At 39.1% G+C, this 19,463-nt stretch overlaps 6 protein-coding genes across 6 annotated transcripts; 3 read left to right on the top strand and 3 right to left on the bottom strand.

Moving 5' to 3' along the window:
* Positions 1–1,816: 1,816 nt before the first annotated feature.
* On the top strand, positions 1,817–4,297 carry L201_004332 (uncharacterized protein; the record flags this gene model as incomplete). The annotated part of the gene is made up of 2 exons (XM_066220074.1): positions 1,817–3,151; positions 3,209–4,297. The coding sequence occupies 2 exons, from the start codon at positions 1,817–1,819 to the stop codon at positions 4,295–4,297; spliced, it is 2,424 nt and encodes an 807-aa protein (XP_066076171.1).
* Positions 4,298–6,254: 1,957 nt separating this feature from the next.
* Positions 6,255–12,152, top strand: L201_004333 (uncharacterized protein; the record flags this gene model as incomplete). The annotated part of the gene is made up of 14 exons (XM_066220075.1): positions 6,255–6,420; positions 6,481–6,766; positions 6,838–8,032; positions 8,087–8,214; positions 8,269–8,326; positions 8,379–8,516; positions 8,572–9,551; positions 9,626–9,824; positions 9,892–10,340; positions 10,394–10,505; positions 10,568–11,623; positions 11,693–11,765; positions 11,848–12,080; positions 12,144–12,152. 14 exons carry the CDS (start codon positions 6,255–6,257, stop codon positions 12,150–12,152), a joined length of 5,082 nt encoding a protein of 1,693 aa, XP_066076172.1.
* A 578-nt stretch (positions 12,153–12,730) lies between these two features.
* L201_004334 (uncharacterized protein) lies at positions 12,731–14,094 on the bottom strand (the record flags this gene model as incomplete). The annotated part of the gene is made up of 5 exons (XM_066220076.1): positions 12,731–12,944; positions 13,358–13,458; positions 13,620–13,639; positions 13,739–13,788; positions 14,090–14,094. 5 exons carry the CDS (start codon positions 14,092–14,094, stop codon positions 12,731–12,733), a joined length of 390 nt encoding a protein of 129 aa, XP_066076173.1.
* A 570-nt stretch (positions 14,095–14,664) lies between these two features.
* L201_004335 (uncharacterized protein) lies at positions 14,665–16,212 on the bottom strand (the record flags this gene model as incomplete). The annotated part of the gene is made up of 4 exons (XM_066220077.1): positions 14,665–14,776; positions 14,859–15,228; positions 15,304–15,661; positions 15,757–16,212. 4 exons carry the CDS (start codon positions 16,210–16,212, stop codon positions 14,665–14,667), a joined length of 1,296 nt encoding a protein of 431 aa, XP_066076174.1.
* Positions 16,213–16,740: 528 nt separating this feature from the next.
* On the bottom strand, positions 16,741–17,476 carry L201_004336 (uncharacterized protein; the record flags this gene model as incomplete). The annotated part of the gene is made up of 4 exons (XM_066220078.1): positions 16,741–16,831; positions 16,949–17,047; positions 17,219–17,329; positions 17,430–17,476. The coding sequence occupies 4 exons, from the start codon at positions 17,474–17,476 to the stop codon at positions 16,741–16,743; spliced, it is 348 nt and encodes a 115-aa protein (XP_066076175.1).
* A 379-nt stretch (positions 17,477–17,855) lies between these two features.
* L201_004337 (aspartate-semialdehyde dehydrogenase) lies at positions 17,856–19,260 on the top strand (the record flags this gene model as incomplete). Its single annotated transcript, XM_066220079.1, has 3 exons — positions 17,856–17,923; positions 18,124–18,353; positions 18,434–19,260. 3 exons carry the CDS (start codon positions 17,856–17,858, stop codon positions 19,258–19,260), a joined length of 1,125 nt encoding a protein of 374 aa, XP_066076176.1.
* Between the last annotated feature and the right edge of the window lie 203 nt (positions 19,261–19,463).

The following is a 19,463-nucleotide window of genomic DNA, read 5'->3' on the forward strand; positions in this document are numbered from 1 at the left end:
TCTTTTTCTGATTTTTCCTTTAAGATATCGAATCTCAGGGTAAAATAAATAAAATCAAAAGTCAAAAAATAAAAAATAAAAATAAAAATCAAGCACCAAACGGTATTTTACCTTACCTTACATTTAGAACCACTGTATCCACGGTATACGGTATAAACGGTCCACGGGCATTCGAATTTGATTTGAATTCTCTCGTTATCCTGATTCAGTTACAACACTAAAGAATCCTAAAATCCTACTACGCTCTACAGGTATACGAACTATCAATCCCCTATATATCTGTTTCCTATCCTTTCCTCGTCTATCTCCTAGTTACATACATACCATACTCTACTTTCCTCCAATCTTAGACTCCAATTCAAATTGATAAAAATCGAAAGTAAACTCAATTGAATCCAATTCAAATCAATTCATTCGAGGTTCATAGACATCAGAGTATCCCTACATCTTTCGTCATTCTCTATCACCCATTTACCTATCTACCTGATCTCACCAGTGATTGTAACAGTAACAACGTTACCTTTTACTTTCGACAAGGGCTATCAACTACCTAGAGTCGCTTAGAGTAAAACCACGAACACCTCGAAATCCGACATACTAGTTCAACTTGATACCATTATCGGAGGAATATCCAGTCAAAATCAAGACATCGCAGACTACCGCACAGACGTTTAGCTATACTAGTGTCTATCACAATAGACCGGAACTCGTGTTTATGATTGCTGTGCACCAATAGTAACAACAGTAATAGGTTGCAAAAGGATAAAGGCTAAAGGATACACACACAGATCTGTGTGAGAGTGATCAGGGACCATCAAAAATCAAGCATTTACCATCAAAATACGACATACAACCGACATCATCCATCAAATCCTATAGTCACTGAATCCAGGAAAAACGATAAACGAGGATCAAAGCGTTGACAAAAAAAAAAGTTGACAATTAAGGAATCAAAATTAGAACAAAAAGGTAAGCTGACATTTATCTTTTCTTATTACCTTCTCTCAATGCAATCCTTTTCGTCGGTCATAAATTCAACATGATTATAACGCTCAGGCTTCAGCTATCTCGGTGACCTCGCGGATTTTTTACGCCAACGAAGTGGAATGGGTCTCGTTAGCTGAGCTGACAATACGAATCTACAGTATCAATTATCAGGCTGAGCCTTGTAAAGATATCTTAAAAATTAGAACTTACCGTACTGAACGGAATTTAGAGATTGCTTATTAATTTATTGTTGGTAGCAAAACATAAAACGTAAAGAGGGAAAAACTGGATCTTGTGTAAGTATCCCGTCCTCTTTATATTGTCATGAAAGGCATCCTTGTTCTACCTTTTAACAAATCTTCCAATACCTTCTCGTACATATAGATAGTCTCGTTAGCTAAATGCTTGTCAAATAGTCTTTTACTTCATTCATTATCTATACAGCTCTGCTGCTCGCTCCGCCATCAAAAAGTAGAACCGATTAGAGTTGTACTTGAATGAACTAGCAATTAAAAAGTCCACTTAGACGTTATACCTCAAGTTACCAAAAGCAGACAAGAATAACGATTTTTATTACGGTAAATTTCAATTGAAATTTTGTCTTGATTCACTCGGTATGTCTAAAACACCTCCCTTTCATTCAAATTTGTCTTACTCCTCTTCCCGATTTCCACAATTACCGTATATCTTTACATGCTAGAAGTAGAACTCGATTGTTAACGATAGACCACTTCTGACCATAGTGTTTCTCCTCTTTTCATTTATTTCAGTCTGTCTCATCTCGTCATCCTACTACATCGGTAGCTACGTTGCTCCTTGTTACGACATCATGACATCTACACCTAGTCCCCTGCCGTCAGCCGAGCTGAGTCATTCGAACGATACGCCGAAACGTAGAGACCGGAATAACGGATATAATACCAATGTAGCGGATTACCAGTCACCTTCAGCTTATTTAGAACAAGGATACGCTCAAACCGAGGCAAATACACCTGTCGGAAATGAGATAAGCTATGATATGCCATTAACCGATGTCTCGGGATCTCATCATCAACAGCAGCGACAACAACAACACTTACCTCATGTTCAACAAAATATTCAACTTCAACATCAACAGCCACTACCTCACTCCATAGCTCAAATCGATGACAATTACGCTTTTTCGTACGCGGAATATCCGATATCAGACGATAATGAAGACTTTTTACCGATGCAAGAGCAAGTCACACCCCCTGCTCCTTCAAGAGAAGAAGAAGATAAAACTCCTATTGTTACAGACTTACATGCACAACCTATCAATCTACCTTGTCCACCTAATCTCTCACTAGGAGATCAAACTGTCAGAGCATCTTCGTCGCATAGAAAACCTCCTCTCATGTCACCGTTCAAGGCATTCAACGATCAACAACAAGCACCACAACCACAAGCACCTTTACCGCCTCAACAACCTCAAATGCAGTCCCAATCACCTGTATACCCCTTACCGATAGAACATCAGCAGTATTTGGACAATACCGCCATGTATTACGGTCAACAGCCAGCTTCATTTGTAAATTGGCCAACACAGGTCAATCCTTCAGCGCATGTCAGCATTGCCTACCCTCCCCATTTCGCTGGTATGCAACCCCAAGTTAACGGTATATTCGGCGCAGAGATGTATCAGCCTCAGGCGCAATATGCTTTTGCTGGGCCTCCTCGTAGCAGAAATGGATCTCCAACCTCAAGCATAGCCTCTTCAGGTGTTTCCCTAGCTCGAACAGGTTCCACATCTTCCGACTTCCGTACCACCCGACCAAAAGTCAAGCTTACCTATGAAGATAAACGGAATATTGTCAATCTGCATAGGCAAAACAGCTCATTGAGGCAAGAGGATATAGCTAGAATGTATGGTGTCGACCGAAGTACAATCAGTAAAATCATACTTTCTTCCCATAGATGGACTCAACCACAGGAACCTCAAGCTCCACCTGCACCCAAAGTACCTAAAGCTGTAGGAGGTAGGTTCCCTGCAGTGGAAGCCAAATTAGATCAATGGATGGACGAGCAGATCGCTTCTGGTCAGGATGTGCGAGATAACATCGCTAGAGAAAAGGCCAAATCTTTTGCGAGGGAAATTGGATTCCCGATGGATAGATTCAAGGCTTCTGCCAAATGGCTTGATAAGGTAAGCAGAACGAACGCCCTTTCATTTCCTGGCCAATATCGCTAAATTTGTGAACAGTTCAAGGATCGTAGAAAGGCTGCTGGTAAAGCTGTCGTCTCGCCTGTTCAGCCTGAGTATGGTTATTATGCGTACTCTGCCAATCCCTACGCGACGATGGTTTCACCAATGGAAGGCGGAGTCAACTTATCTCGTTCCCAATCCACCGTCACACTTTCTTCTTCTGGATCAAGCGGTCAAGAACAGTACCCAGCTCAAGTTTACCTTCCTGCTGAAAATGGCGGTCACTCTCGAATGGGATCCACTCGTTCCGAATCCGACTTGCTCAACACCCTTGATAGCACACCAAACGGTCGAACAAGATCTCAATCTTCTCCTCATGTACTCATTGAACCTGGAATGCAATTGCCATCATCTGGAAAAGTAATGAAACATCGACCTACACCATTATCATTACAAAGGCAAAACTCATTCCAAGGAGGAGCTACAAGTCCGTCGCCTCGAAGGCCTGGCGCACTTTCACGTACGAACTCAGTTCAAGGTAGCTCTCGAAGACAAAATCGACCACTAAGTCTCGCGGCTTCAGCTTTTGGTTTCACGAATGTTGATCCTACTACATCAGCGGCTCAATCACCTATCCAGTCTCCTACAACAAGTCATCATTCTAGGCAAAGGTCAGATGTGTCTATATCTAATGGTTTCTCGGGTATGACAATGTCACCAAATGTTTCTGAAAATGGTAGAGGAGCAACTTCAGGAGAATCGGGTATGATGCCAATGGCTATGTCAATGGGATCTATACCACCTTTAACACCGTTAACACCGGCGACTCAAGGATCAACTGGGTCAATAGCAAACAACGGTGTTTTCCCAAATACAGAGTATGGTGATTTAATACCTAACGATATCCAAAGTATACCCTTGGTTCAAATGACTAATGGTCATCCGCCTCCGCATCAACAATTACATTATGCTACAATGCCAAATAAGCATTATATCGCACATCATCAAGCACATCAGATGCATCCTCATGCTCATCCACAACAGATATATACTCAACACGGCCTTGTTTATCCATCAAGTGATTTCGGTCCACCACCTCCTCAAGGTTATATCATACCCCATCAACAAGCTCAACAATGGCAATAAGTCAAGCTTTCTCAGTAACAACATTTAGCATACAAAAACTATCATAGAATTGCTCAGCGCATATACTGTACACGACATTGTATTTATAGTATACGATTTAACGTTTATACCTCCTAAAACATAATTCCTTTCATTAAGTATAGCATTATAAGTTACATTCATTCAGTGAAAAGTATCTAGCCATATTACATACAAAACATGCATTTACGCATTTGCATTTTGCTTCTTTGCTTGAATTCCACTTATATCTCAGTATTTTTTCAGATTCTCGTTTTTAGGGTTTATGCGATCTCAGTCTCTTGTATCTGTAGTATCACTTTGGTTAAAGAACAAACTTATGCAATGCATTGCATCACGCTAAGGCTTTGGGTAGTGGGTTTGACGATGTGATATAACATCAACATACATCGCACATTGCAGGAATGTCAAGAAAGGTGAAGAAATAGAGCTGAAAAGAAGCATATTACGGAATTACCCAAACCGGTGCCTTAGATTTTTTCCACAGGAAGTGACAGCTATTTACCAAGTTGACGGTACTCTATGTCATCAGTAATATCTTAAGTGAAAAATTGAGAACATTACTTGACTGGCGGTCTACTTTACCTATTTACTGAACTTCCATTTATTGTCGAAACTTTCCATTACAATACTTCGTCAAACACTCAAACATCACATCGACAGAATGGAAGAGTTCAGAGGATGAGGGAGCGAGTTTCCCCTGTAAGCTACGATTATTTGGCTTAGGGGGAAAGTGACATAGGTGAATTAGTACAGTCAATTATACCAGGAAGTTTATAAGAGGAGGGTTAGATCATCCTTTTCAATAATCACAACAGATATCAAGCAAAATAATCATACATTTTGTTATCAGCAAAACAATTCAAGTAATCTGGAACAGTCATCTTCACCTAGAATCATATCTAATCGAGTATATCAAATACCCTATATTATCCATAATAAAACGTGATATTATCTGATATCATACAGATTAGCAATTCAGATAAGCATAAAACTTGTTCGCCAACTACAAAAGTCCCTTCAATTGGAGCATTCTCAGCAGATCTCTGGAGCTAACAATCGAATACCGATTGAGTACTTGCAAATCAACGCCTTTAGTGGTTGTCAAGTTCGAGATCTCATAAAAAAAAGGGTGAGTCAGTGCGGTGTATATTGGAAAGCGATCAAAGCGACATCTAGATTCCCCATGAACCCCATAGACGGAAATGACCGAGAGATAGATGGTCATTGTTCTTGACGAGTACATTAGTGCATAGCTAATTAATGAATTGGTCATTTCTTCATAGCCTTCTGATTCTCATCGAGAAGCGGATAAGGAGATATAAACGAGTCTACAAGCTTGATAGAACAAGCAGATCCTTAGTAGGGCAAGGATATCTCTAATTTTAAGAGGAAAGAGGAAAACCGGAGAGATCAAAGCGTTAGGTACGAAGCCATAATTGTATTAGTGTTATTGTGTGTATATCGTGTTCTTTGTTTCTGTAAGTAGTGAGCTCGGCCCTACCAGACACATCATTTTCTCTTCGTCTCTACTCTCACCTTTAAATGATTAGTCCTACTTTCGTTCGCGACTACAACTCATCATCGTCCATTTGCTTCTCTTTCCAATCAAAGAAATCATCCCCACTCATTCATTTTTTGTGTAAATCATCCTTCTAATTTTACATCATAATCGAAACTTGACATACACGTAAAACGCCTACTTTGCTCAGTTATTGTGAATTTCGTACATTCAACAAGCATCTCGAGCTGAGCTCAAGAATACAAGAACACAAAGTTAATTATTTGTTTATAGCTCGACCACCCAGCCAAATTCCTCAGTACCATTCTTTCGATACTTCAACGTCAAGCCGAATATCACATCAGCTTTTCGAATAGTCACAACTATACTTCCCTCAGCAAGCGCTGTTCAATAACACATTCCTTACCATAATCTACCATGATGGGTTCCAAACGAGCATCTACTGTTCTTGGTCCGCCCATCTCCCCTTCACCTTCATCCATACCTCGACCTAATTCATCGATCGGATCCTCTCGACCTAGAGTCAGTAGTGATGCTTCCACTGTCATAGGGGAAGGTTCAGATAGTGAAAACGTCAGAGTCGGTAAGCTACGAGCAGACTGTCCTGAAGACCATGCAAGACGCTAACAAATCCCATTCCCAGTCTTACGTTTGCGGCCTTCTGATCCTAACGATTCATCAATTCCCCCTCGATTCCGTAACGTCCTAGTCCACCCTACATCCTCATCAGACGTTAGGCTCGACGTCGATCCAGCAACCTTAGCTGGTCAAGCTGTGGGAACTTCTCACACAAATGGCAACAGACGACACCCCCTTTTCACCTTCGATCATGTACTAGGAGAACAAGCTACTCAAACAGAACTATATGATGTTACAGCTAGAGAAACAGTAGATGAATTCATGAGAGGTCATAATGTTACTTTCCTTGCGTAAGTTATTATCTTTTGGCCACTCTTCTCAAACCATTCAGAACGAAGCTGAATTATAACGGCTTTTATAGTTATGGTCAAACAAGTTCAGGAAAATCATACTCCATGGGTACGACTGGAGAAGATGTTGATTATTCAGGAACAGAATTTACTCCTAGGACAGGTTTAATACCTCGTACAGTACACACAATCTTCGAGAAAGCCGAGGAAACCAGACAACAGTCAGGGCCTGGAGCTTCGTGGGAGTGTCGACTTAGTTTTCTCGAATTATACAATGAAGAGATCATAGATCTTCTCGCTGGCACAGGAGTAGCAATCCAAGTCAGAGAGGAAAGGGATGGTCGAATAGTATGGGCAGGTGTCAAGGAAGTCAAAGTCAGATCTCTGGAAGAAGTTATGCAATTATTACAGGAAGGCTCTACAAGGAGAAAAACTGGAGAGACAAACATGAACGCAACTTCTTCTCGAAGTCATGCGATTTTCTCTTTAACCCTGGTCCAGAAGAAGAGATCCGGTGTTAGTTCACCTACATCGAATCTACCTCGTGCCGAGACTCCTACTCGTCAATTACGTCGTCCTTCATCAACGATTGGACTTCCGGGACCTCGATCACCTACACCATCTAGCGGAAGAGGTGGACCGCCAAGTAGTTTTGGACGAGTTACACCTTCAAGACCATTATCGATGCAGCCCCCACCTTCACCCAATTCGAACAATGAATTTGTCATCACTACAAGTAAATTCAATATGGTTGATTTAGCAGGATCTGAACGTTTGAAACGTACTGCAGCACAAGGTGAAAGAATGAAAGAAGGTATATCAATCAATTCAGGACTGTTAGCTTTAGGAAATGTAATTTCAACCTTATGCGATCCTATAAAAGCTAAAGGACATATACCTTATAGAGATTCAAAATTGACTAGAATGTTACAAGATTCAATTGGTGGAAATTCATTAACCACTATGATAGCTTGTATTTCACCTATAGAAGCTAATATAGGTGAAACTATAAATACAATTAAATATGCTTCAAGAGCAAGAAACATTAGAAACCAAGCTAAAATAAATCAAGTTGAAGCTGGCTGGGATGATGTCGAACATCTTCAAAGTACAGTCACAAAATTGAGAAAAAAATTAGCTTTATTGAGCGAAGACGGTAAAAGCGTAACCTCAAATGGTCACTCTCAAACCCCCAGTGAAGAGAGTATCAAACAGAGTGAGAAATTGATTCAGCGGCTAGCAGAACTTCAAAGGGAACATACGGACGTGAGTTGTCGAAGATTGATCGGTCGAGAATCTGCTCATTTCATTTGTTTTCAGCTTTACGACCGATACCTGCAGAAATGTAGTGAAAATATGCGTCTATCAAGCGAATTAAGAAGTAGTGAGCCCGTAGATACCGACGTGTCGAGCAAATTCAACGAAATGGTAGAACCGGTTATAATCGAGTGAGCTGAAATTTGCCATTTGACCCGATCAGCATACTGACGAATCGTGTTTAGATACGAGAAAGTGGTATCCGCGTTAAATCAGCAGCTGGACGAGTTGAGGGGCGAACTAGTGAGTAGAATAAAAGGTTTCGCTATGGGAGTATCACTGACCGGTCTGACAGACTGCTATGAACGATATGCAAGATGATCAAAATCGACAATTGCTAGAAGCACGAGATAGACAAGCTCAGAGTGAAACATATGTGTCGGAACTGAGAAGTAGACTTGCTAAGTTGACTGAGCAGAATACTTCAAGCGAGGTGAGCTAAACCTTGTCTGTCTTGTATGACTTTAATGGCTGACATCGCTTATCAGGCCTATATACAAGACTTGGAAACCAAGCTGAAAACCCATACAGACAAGGAAGACTCGCACTCTGACATCGTTGCTGAATTGAAGAAAGACATTGCCAAGCTTGGTGAAAGCAATACCACACTCAGCCAACATACAACCGAACTCGAAGCCAGATTGTCGACATCCGAAAATCATTCAAGTAATCTCGCTGCTCAAGTGGAAAAGCAAGAAAAGGAAGCTGAACGACGGGAAGCCGCTTACCGAGATCTAGAAGCTCATATTGCTCTACTAGATACAACAAAAGACAACAAAATACTCCTTGAGGAACTTGATCAGCGAGATCAGAAAATTGCTGAACTAGCAAAGGAGTTGGAAGAAAAGGCTGCGATTGAAGAGAGGGAAAGATCATGTCTGTTAGATGCTGTCCAAGCCGAGAAATCCATACAAGCGGAACTACGATCAAGACTCGCGTCATTGCAAGTATCTTCATCATCTGCAACTACCACTGGTCCAGCTTCTCCTCCACCAGAAGATGAGGAAGAAACCGCCGATACAGCTGTGATTCCTCGCACACCACTCCCAACGACAACACAGCTCACCCCGCCCGAAAGCCCTCGATCACCCGGCCTTCCGAAAACCGATAACGAGGAGAATGAGCTCGAAGAACTGAAAAAGGCTTTACGAGACTTATCCGAGAAATTCAGTATCTCCGAATCTCAGGTAGCTGAGCTCACAACTCAATTGTCAGAAGCTAAATTGGTCAATGCAGAGGTCGAAGATACAGTACCATCTTCAGAAACACCAAGCACAGAGGACGAGGAAGAAGTTCTAAGTGAAGCTGAAACCACACTACAGACTCCCCGGGACAGTCTGTCAGCTACTTCACCATCAAGAAGAAGAGGTTCTATGCCAATCCTATCGGCTATGGCTACGAAAGGACAAGGTGGACAAGGGCCGGGTTTTCGAGGAGGGAGGGGATACGGAGATTCAGCGCAAATGAGGTAAGCTGGATAATGATTCAAAGACGCTTTAACATATTCAAGCTTACTGATTTTATCGTCGTTGGATATGTCAGACCTCAATCGCTCTCGCAGGAGCTATCATCTGCGCAGTCATTGGGTACATCGCCGCGCGCTTCATGGACGCATACACAATCGCATAGTCGCAATAACAGTCTGTTATTGCCATCACCTTCTCCAACGAATCCGATACATACTTTAAGACCTTCCAGATCTAGTCAATCTCTAGAAGCTGAACTTAAGTTTGTTCATCGTGTGAGCATTCTTTCTCCTCAGGTTGTAAATGTAACACACCCACAGAAGCTGATTTACCTTGAGACAGATCGTTGAGGAAAGAGATGAAGAGCTAAAAGAACGCGAAGCGTATATACGTCAATTAGAAGAAAATCTCCAAAATAAAGATGAAAAGCACATCATCTCCTCCCTTATAACCAGTGCTACCCGGTCAGAAAACGACAAAATAATCACACCACCTCAAACACCACATATAAATATACCTACAACACCACCCCAGGATATACCTTTACCTGACAGTCCAAGAACACCAATGACAGTCAGCACGGAGTTGACCAAACCCGACCACAACCAGCATAAGCAGAACGAAAATCAGCAGGACAACTTGACAGTTCCCGAAGACCTCGAAATGCAGATGAGCGGATTATCTCCTAAATCCGTCAAACGGTTTACCCGATTGAAACACACATTAACTCAACTTGAACATGGCGGAAATGAAAATTCGGAAGCGCAAGCTAAGATTGATGAGCTAATGAAGTGAGTACCGCAGTATACAATCTCTGCAAGCTATCATTAATATGTTTGTTCAGGGAAATGGTTGAGAAAGAGGAATCCCAAAAGAAAATTATCGAACAGCAATTCATCCATATTGCTGATCTGCAGAAGGCAATCATCAAGCTGAAAGAGGAATTGAGCGAACAAGTGAGTTGTCCAGAACATGCATTGCATCATGGATAGTTTTCTAATTGTCCGACTACTAACAGGATTACAACCAATTTGTTCTTACTGAACTTGAAGAGTTAAAGAGAGAAAGGGATCAACTCATATCCGAAAAAGCTCAAACTTTCCCTCATGTTCCGTCATCATCACCCAAAGGTACCGCCATTGATACCGAAACAATCGATAGACTAAAGGACGAACATGCTGAAGACCTGCAAGCTCTCATACAAGGTCACAGAGAAACTATCTCAGTACTCCAAGCAGAACATGTGTCCGCCCTTGAAAAGCTACAAAACATCATCGAGTCTAACGAAACTTCTCACCGAATGGAACTTGGTTCACTTCAATCCAAACATGATGCCACAATTGCCGAAATGCATGATAAACACAACGAGACCCTCGAAGCTGCTCAGACAGAAAATAACCTCATCGCCGAAGAAATGGAGAAATCTCTTTCAGCAAGCGAAGAGGAACGTAGACAACTTAAAATGAAAGCTGATCAAGCTCTATTCGAATTATCAAGAATCAGAGATGAACATGCTTTACAGAGAAATAATGATGGTAAAGCAATACATGAATTGACCAAATTTACATCCGCTTTAGAAAAGTCTAAAATCGATTTAGAATCTTCAATTTTGGAACTCAAGACTGTTAATGGCGAACTGACAAGGAAAGTGTCTGATTTAGAAACTAAACTGAGTAGAAAATCTCATATACCACCACCTCAAGGTCCACCACCTTCTTCGCCATTACCACCTATACCAAGAAAACATTCTAATGGAAATATCATGGCTGATTTAGCTTCACCGACTACTCCAACTTCAGGATTGAACAGGGATAGAACAAATTCGGGCGTTGGTAATAACGGTGATTACTTCAATAGATCAAGTTTATCTAGTAACGGACATCATTCGGTGAACACTCCAAATGGTTTGGATAATTCAAATAACGCTTCGACATCTCTATCAGCAGCTAAAGAACAATTATCAAAGTTGACTGATGAGAAAGAATTGTTGTTAAGTGAAAAAGAAGAATTATTAAGTGAAAGACACAATCTGCAGAGAGAGATGAGCCATGTTAAAGAGAAGGTCCAGAACGTTGTGAGTTGAGTTGACATGCTCTGAAGCATGGGTAAGATTGACTGACGTACGTTTATTTATACGATATAGGAGAATCAATTGACGGAAGAGAAAGTCAAAGTAACAAACTTGACGGTCGATCTACGTGAATCACAGAAACAGAGTCAGTCTTGCTTAAGAGTCTCAACCTACATTATTGCTAATCTGTAAATGAGCATAAACTAACATGCCTTATATTCGTATAGATACTAAACTTCGAGCACATTTAGATGAAACGAAAAGCGAAGTAAAACAGTTGACTGATACGTGCAATATACATATATCAGAATTGAATACACGCAGAGAAGAAGCAAATAGATACTCTGAAGAAGGTCATAAAAGTAGAGATTCTCTACAAGCTGCACAAGCTCAAGTCGAAAGTTTGAAAAGACAATTAGATAAAGCGGTCGAACAGAAAGTTAATAAGAAACTTCTAGGTGTAAGTTATATTCGATTCAGCTGATTGTCGACATGCGCTAACGATGATTTACATTATTCACAGTGCTTCTAAAGCTCATACCCGCCTCAGAATTGGTATACAGTCACTTTTGTTTTTGGGAATTTATAAGCGATTTATTGGTGCTCTTTCTTACCTAAGGTCATTTGTTGCCTTCTGTTTCTTTCAAGCCTGGACATACGGGTGAATTTTTATCAAAGGTTTGTATATATCTGTTTCTGCCTGATTACCTGTTTGTAATGATACCCAAGACATTTGTTTTTACTTTTACTTTTGGTATATATAGGGTCTGAAAGTTTCTTCAAATTAGACTTTCATACAGAGTATGTATAGTTGTCAGGTCCACGAATCACGAACATCAGCTAAAGGAGCGAAATCTACCGGATAGCATAGAGATATTTGCATATCAAAATAATGGGTATACATGAGAATCCTTTCCCTCCTGAACTGAAAAGGTGGAATTATTTTAGAGATTGTTTAGTTAGATCTATAAAACACTTGATAGTATACCAAGATGACGGATGTTGACATCCGCGATTTCGAGGGGTATGTATTTATGTATGTATTAATCGGGAAAAAGCCTCCCTTTCCAGAACCTATGCCGATATACCAGTACGTATCTATCTGTATTCTTAGGGTTTTACTTTATCGACTAATTCTTGTGATTTATCTTTAACTTGATCTAAAGTAGATTCAATTGGTTTTTTATTTTCCCTACCACCAAAATACCAATAATTTATAAATCTACCTTCTTGTACAGTTTGTGCCGCAGCGTTTGTTGCGTGACATGCAAATAATAAATAATTTCGAGGTTGAACTCTCCATGCGAATCTCATGAAAATCATTCTGCAAAGTGAACAGACAGAATTGATGTTAGTAAGCGTATTCACTTTTAAGATAATTAAGTCCAAGCCAATCTAATCCAGCCCAACCCAGCCCAACCCTTCGAAACTCCTAGCCTTGAAACCGAGATCATTCTTTCTTATAAAAATAAGAAGACAAGAGATGGAAAGAAGGAAGATAATGTAAATGTAAAACAAGTCTTTGTATTTCTCCTTTGAATGGTTTTCCACATATACCTTCTATATCTCCCTCAATTATTGCTCTCATGGACCAAGCCCACTCGTCGTTGATTCAAAATATCCTTGAACTTCGATTTAACACACGACAGAACCAAAAGATTATACACCTTCTCATTTTTAACACCAAAAAAAAAAAAACAAAAAAAAACAATGAAGAAAAGATTTTCGTTGACTCACGAATAAGCAGCTAAAGTAGGACTCATTACACCTGAAATTGATTCTTCATCTCGGGTTGCAATATCGGTTAAAGCTGCTATAGGTAAACCCCAATTTGCCATCTACAGTAATATTTTAGGTAAGATAATTGATCAGCTAAAGAAAATCGTCATTATATGATTATTGATCATTGGGGATCCTATATATTCTATTTCCAAAATTCTCCTTTTTGTTGTACCAGAGAATACATTAGTAATGATAAAAAGGAAACATCGATACTAACAGGTCCCCAGAAATGTGTACCTAAAGAGAAAGATAATTGCATCAGCTCAAATAGACTTCACCGTCATGTTTACAGGACAGCTAGCGACATCTAGCAAGAGTAAATGGACTATCACTCACTGAAGAAGTATTCTCTAGCAGCAGGGGACTTTGCCCAGTTGATGAATCCGCTATTCCAATAAGAAACACATAGTTATTAGCCATAACTCCCATCATTTTGCTCTCCTTTTATACCAGGTTCCTTGGATGATTTTGTCTGGCACCGTGCTTTGAACAATTTCGTGATTATTCTCATTATTCTTTTCGTTTCTTCCTCGAGGTAAAGACACGTATATGCCTTGCGTATATAATACTCGCATTCCCCATACCAACTTTGTATGAAAGAGAATACTCACGAACTGTAAATTCAAAAAAATACCATGGATCAGTTTTCATTATTTGTACGCAGTGTGCTATATGAAATGCACTTACGCCATGTTTGCGTTTTTCTCACTTTTCTGTCAAGGTCAATAGAGATTTATCCAGGTGATTTACTTATTGTATCAATACCGAAATAATGCTTTCAACAACAATAATAACATTAACATCAAACCTGTCGAATCCGTCGCCTAAATTAACGCACCCAATTTAACGGACGGATAATATTATTGTTATGGTAACGGAGTATGAGCCACTCCCCGAGCTATTGTTGACATCCGGACCGAGGTAAAAAGCATGGCAATTTAATCCCATTGTTATGACGGGATTTTACGTTTCTTCTAGATGTGGCACTTTTTGAACATTATGAATAAGAATATGCATCTATCGTATATATACAAAGTTTTTCATGATAGATCGTATCGACATTCCGTTCTTTTTTTCTGAGAGCAGGATTGAAAGAGTAAAGGTGATGAAGGGAAAGAGTGAATCTATGAAGAGCTGACATTCTCAATGGCACTTTACTGAAGAAGCAAAAACAGAGTCCGAAGGATGGATATTCTTGTCCAGGTTGTGATCGCAGACCTCACGATCCATATGAATCAGTGAGGCCCATGATTGACATAAATCTATAATTCCTCTTGAGGTTGATCTTTTTCTTTCAAATGTGATAGTTGTCGTTGATAGGATTTCATTCTTTCTGTGATTCGATCTTCTAAAGTTAATTCGGTAGCTTGACCACTATCAGATAAAAAAAAACAGGATGAAAATGAGCTTTTCTTAGATTTTTTTGTTAGAGAAAGTACGATTTCCTCATACTTACTGAATTTTATCACTCATTTTCCTCATTTCTTCAATTACCCATTTTTCTCTTCTTGCAACTTCTCTTTCTCTTTCTTCAATTTCTTTTTGTCTTTCTTTTTCTCTTCTTTTCCTTTCTTCTAATCTTTCCCATTCTTCTCTTCTTATAGATTCTCTCAATTCATCTTCATAACTATTATCATGTCTGATAGCATTGGAAGAAGATGTATCAAGATGATAATGGCCTTTAGGTAAATTTGAATTAGAGGAATCACAAGTTGGACAGGATGTTACAGGCGTAGACTTTAACTGTGAAACTTCATTTTGTAGTCTGTCTCGAAGCAATAAAGAATGAGTCAAGGCTGTTGATAATGCGAGGGTGTTTGATCCATCTATATAAATGTTGAGAATCCACAGGAAATCAATTAGCCCATATCTTCATAAAAAACTAAATCTTCTTTACTCACCTTCACCTTCCTTACCAACTTTTAAAACCCAAACTTCTTTTTCTTCATCACCATCTTTCGATCTAACTACACTTGCACCTTGACCTAACTCTTCAATAGACCACCAACCTTTACCATCTTGACCTTGACTCACGCCAACACCGCCATATTGTGTACCAATAGCATTATTCCAAAATCTCAAATTTGGTGCTAATCTTAATAGATCTAATTGTGTGTGATCATTTAAAGTTAAATAGGAATTCGAAATTGCGTTATTAGTAGAATCTAAGGGTGAAACTAAATTTGATAAAGGTGGCGGTAAAAATGTTGATAATTTGGTTAATAATGCTATTTTCTCTGAAACGAGTTTTTCTTGATTCTATATAAAAGCAAAGAGTATAATCTGTTAGCGTTCAAGGATGATCATCACGTAGGTGATTAGTAAAATCATCAAGTGATATCAACTACACTCACTCTTAAAGCCTTATGTCTACCGGTCAAAGTGGGTAAACTACCTTTAGGTACTTCCAGTACTAAAGCGATAAGACTAAGGACCAGACTCAGCCAAAGTAAAGGATGAGGCTTAGTAATTGTAAAAGGACCGATTTTCTTTCCTGCTTTTGATCTTTCCTCTTTTGGTGCAGTTACATTAACGGTAACTGGAGGCATGATTGGTGCAGGTTGTTCAACTGGAGCTGGTGGTGCGGGTGGTGGAGTACGTTCTCTTTGTGGATAAGGATGAACGAAGATATTAGGTAATTGAATTGGAATTGGTTGTTGGTGATTATTATGGGATGAGATATGGATTGTATCACCGTGATTTGGATGATCTTGATTAGGTGGTGTATGTTCGTCTCCACCTACATGTACTTGTGGATGTGGATGAGGGTGAGGAGAAGAAGATAATTTAGCTCTATAAACGTCGTCCATTTTAATAGATAAGTAAGCTATCAGTAATGATTAAATAGATGTGAGGTTGAAAAGTGGAAGAAAAAAAGATGAGAAAAAGGTGGGGACGAGTATACTGTAGATCAGTGATACCCTATTATCATTCAACATTCAGACATTAAGTGGAAATTGAATTGTCGTGAGAAGTAATATGATGGATTACACGTCACTTTAACGTGTTTCTATTGTATTGTATATTGATCAAAGGAGAGCCAAAGGATGGGGACAATGCGTGTTTTACATTAACAATATGTTCAAACATCTACATCACCCTGAAATTGAACAATGGACGGAGGTTAAGTCCCCTTGAGCTTCTCTCACAAGGATATCTATTATCGTTATTTATGTAACATTCACTTATCTTTGATGCCTAAATGGAAAAAAGAGATTGATAGGTTGTCTGGAGTTTCGGTTGATTTTGTCAATAAGAACTGACACTTTCTTTTTACAACATGCATTTGATCTAAAACGTTCCTGAGCCCCGCCTTTAACACTTGCTCAGCCGCTATCTTATGGTGATGCTTGAGGTATAGGTGCTTGGCCTTGAGGAGCAAGCATTGTTTTTGGCATGACGTTGGCTAACACACCTGCAAAGGCCATACTGTAAATCGTGATTTGAACAGGTCAGCTCGCAATCCTAAATTTGACGCAATCTCTAATATTTGAATGGTATTCGGAACGTCATTGCCATCAGAGACGATATATTGCTCTCACTTACCCTAATACCAATAAAGGGGAAGTAGTGTCTTTGGCTTGTCTCAATGGTTGTTGATTCACCAATGAAATTACTGATAAAATGAAAGCACCCCAAACGATGCTGTAACAATAACAAACAGTAAAAGTCAATTTAAGTATCAAACAGTGTATTGTCCTCGGTCACCGCTTCTCTTTACATTGGTGATTAATTCCTCAAGCTTATACACAGTACCTCCCTGTTTGTCTATGAGACAACGTCGCGAACGAATTCACATATAGGGGAAACACTTACATAGGTTGTTTAACGAACATACCAGCACCTGCAGCTGTCATAGCAGTTTGACCGTATGGATCTTTGTATTCTGACCATTCTGGTGTGAGTGGAAGATGATATGGGTAGACTCTATTTAGATGTAAATCAGATTAGCATATATACAGTTCATTCCCTCTACAAAAGATTCGCAAGACAAAATGCAAAAAGGATTGAATAGACGTCAACTCACTTGTCAGTTTTAGGATCTGATTTATCGTATATTGGAGCTGATACCATTTTTGCTAAGGTCTGCTGAGGTCGTATTTTTTGGATCAAGCGGCGGTTGATGATATAGTCAGGTAATGCTTCTTACTCTTAAAGATATCTAATGTTCTACTGTCCATGAAATAGTCTTAAGAGTAAGCACATAATAATGTGAAGATGATAATAACCGCTTCGGGCACTTTGATCCGGTATGCCACACGTTGGCCATGTGGCTACACCCTGAATCAACTAGACAACCCACTTGTACTGGAGCGGGTAATACTTTTCTATTCCGACTCAAAAGTTCATTCTCAGAAAAGTTGGAACTACTTTATCCATTTATGAGTACATCTCGAATTGTAGACTATTTTGTACAAATTTTAACACAACGATACAATAAAATAGAACGAAAATGTCAGCTTCAGACAAAAAACAAATCAAAGTCGGTATTTTAGGTGCTACAGGTACTGTAGGTCAAAGGTGAGTAAACACCTTCGCCACTTTTGTCGTTGCTGGTTTACAAGGAAAGTAGTTGGGATGTTTGATTTGGACAAATATACGGGAGCTTGTAGTTTCCGATTACATGTTAGGCTCTTACCTCCAGTACATCCCACTACCTGGATGTGACGGAATGCTTAGAACACATTCGACTGACTCTTCAATCCTTTCATATTATACAGATTCATTCAGCTTTTATCAAATCATCCATACTTCGTTATTCACGCTTTAGGTGCTTCAGAAAGATCAGCCGGTCAACAATATGGTAAAGTTACAAAATGGAAATTGAATACACCTATTCCAGAAAATATCAAAACTAAAATCGTTCAAGATTGTAAACCAGATGCAGAAGGTTTCAAAGATTGTGGTGTCGTTTTCAGTGGTTTAGATCAAAGTGTTGCTGGTGAAATTGGTAAGCAAGCAAGCGACGGGAAATTCCATGCTAATCTATCGGATTTACTAATTGTTGTATTTTAATGTTAATTAAAATAGAGGAAGCTTTCAGAAAAGCTGAACTTATCATTTATTCAAATGCTAAAAACTATAGAAGAGATCCATTATGTCCATTAATCGTACCTTTAGTTAATCCATCACATTTATCAATTATACCACATCAAAAGAAAACATTAGGTTTAGAAAAAGGTTATATAGTTACAAATGCAAATTGTTCAACAACTGGATTGGTCGTACCATTACATGCATTAGAAAAAGCTTTTGGTCCATTAGAAACTGTTATGGTAACTACTTTACAAGCTATTTCAGGATCAGGTTATCCAGGTGTATCATCTTTAGATATTTTAGATAATGTTGTTCCTTATATTGGTGGTGAAGAAGAAAAAATTGAATGGGAAACAAATAAAATTTTAGGTGGTTTTAAAGATGAATCTTCTCCTACAGATTTTGATTTACATATAAATGAAGATAAAAAATTAAAAGCTATAAACGTTAGTGCAACTACAACTAGAGTACCTGTTATAGATGGACATACAGGTATAGTTTCTGTAAAATTCTCAACCTCAACATCACCTTCAATTGAAGAAATTGAAAAAGCATTTAGAGATTTTAAATGTGAAGCACAAGAATTAAATGTACCTTCTGCACCACCACAAGCAATTGTTTTACATGAAGCTCAAGATAGACCTCAACCTAGATTAGATAGAGATTTACATAATGGTGCTTGTGTTTCAGTTGGTAGAGTCAGAAAATGTAATGTTTTAGATGTTAAATTCGTTTGTTTAATAGATAATGTTAGATTAGGTGCTGCTACTTCAAGTATAATGAATGCTGAAATTGCTGTAGAAAAGGGTTTAATCGTTTAAAGCGGTCTATTCATACGGAAGTTAGAGACAGGGGTATCATCAGTTTTGGTATATATCGCATATGATGAAATGCATCGCATCTTGACTTGCTCATCAGTTGAACGATCTGTTAAAATTGGGACTGCAGTCTCAGCGCTTGATTTAGAGTCGAGGAATGGGTATATCTCTACGGCGTATAAAAACAACAATATCGATTACCAGCT

The sequence above is a fragment of the Kwoniella dendrophila genome, chromosome 5 (genome assembly GCF_036810415.1).
Source record: "Kwoniella dendrophila CBS 6074 chromosome 5, complete sequence".
Lineage (NCBI taxonomy): Eukaryota > Fungi > Basidiomycota > Tremellomycetes > Tremellales > Cryptococcaceae > Kwoniella > Kwoniella dendrophila.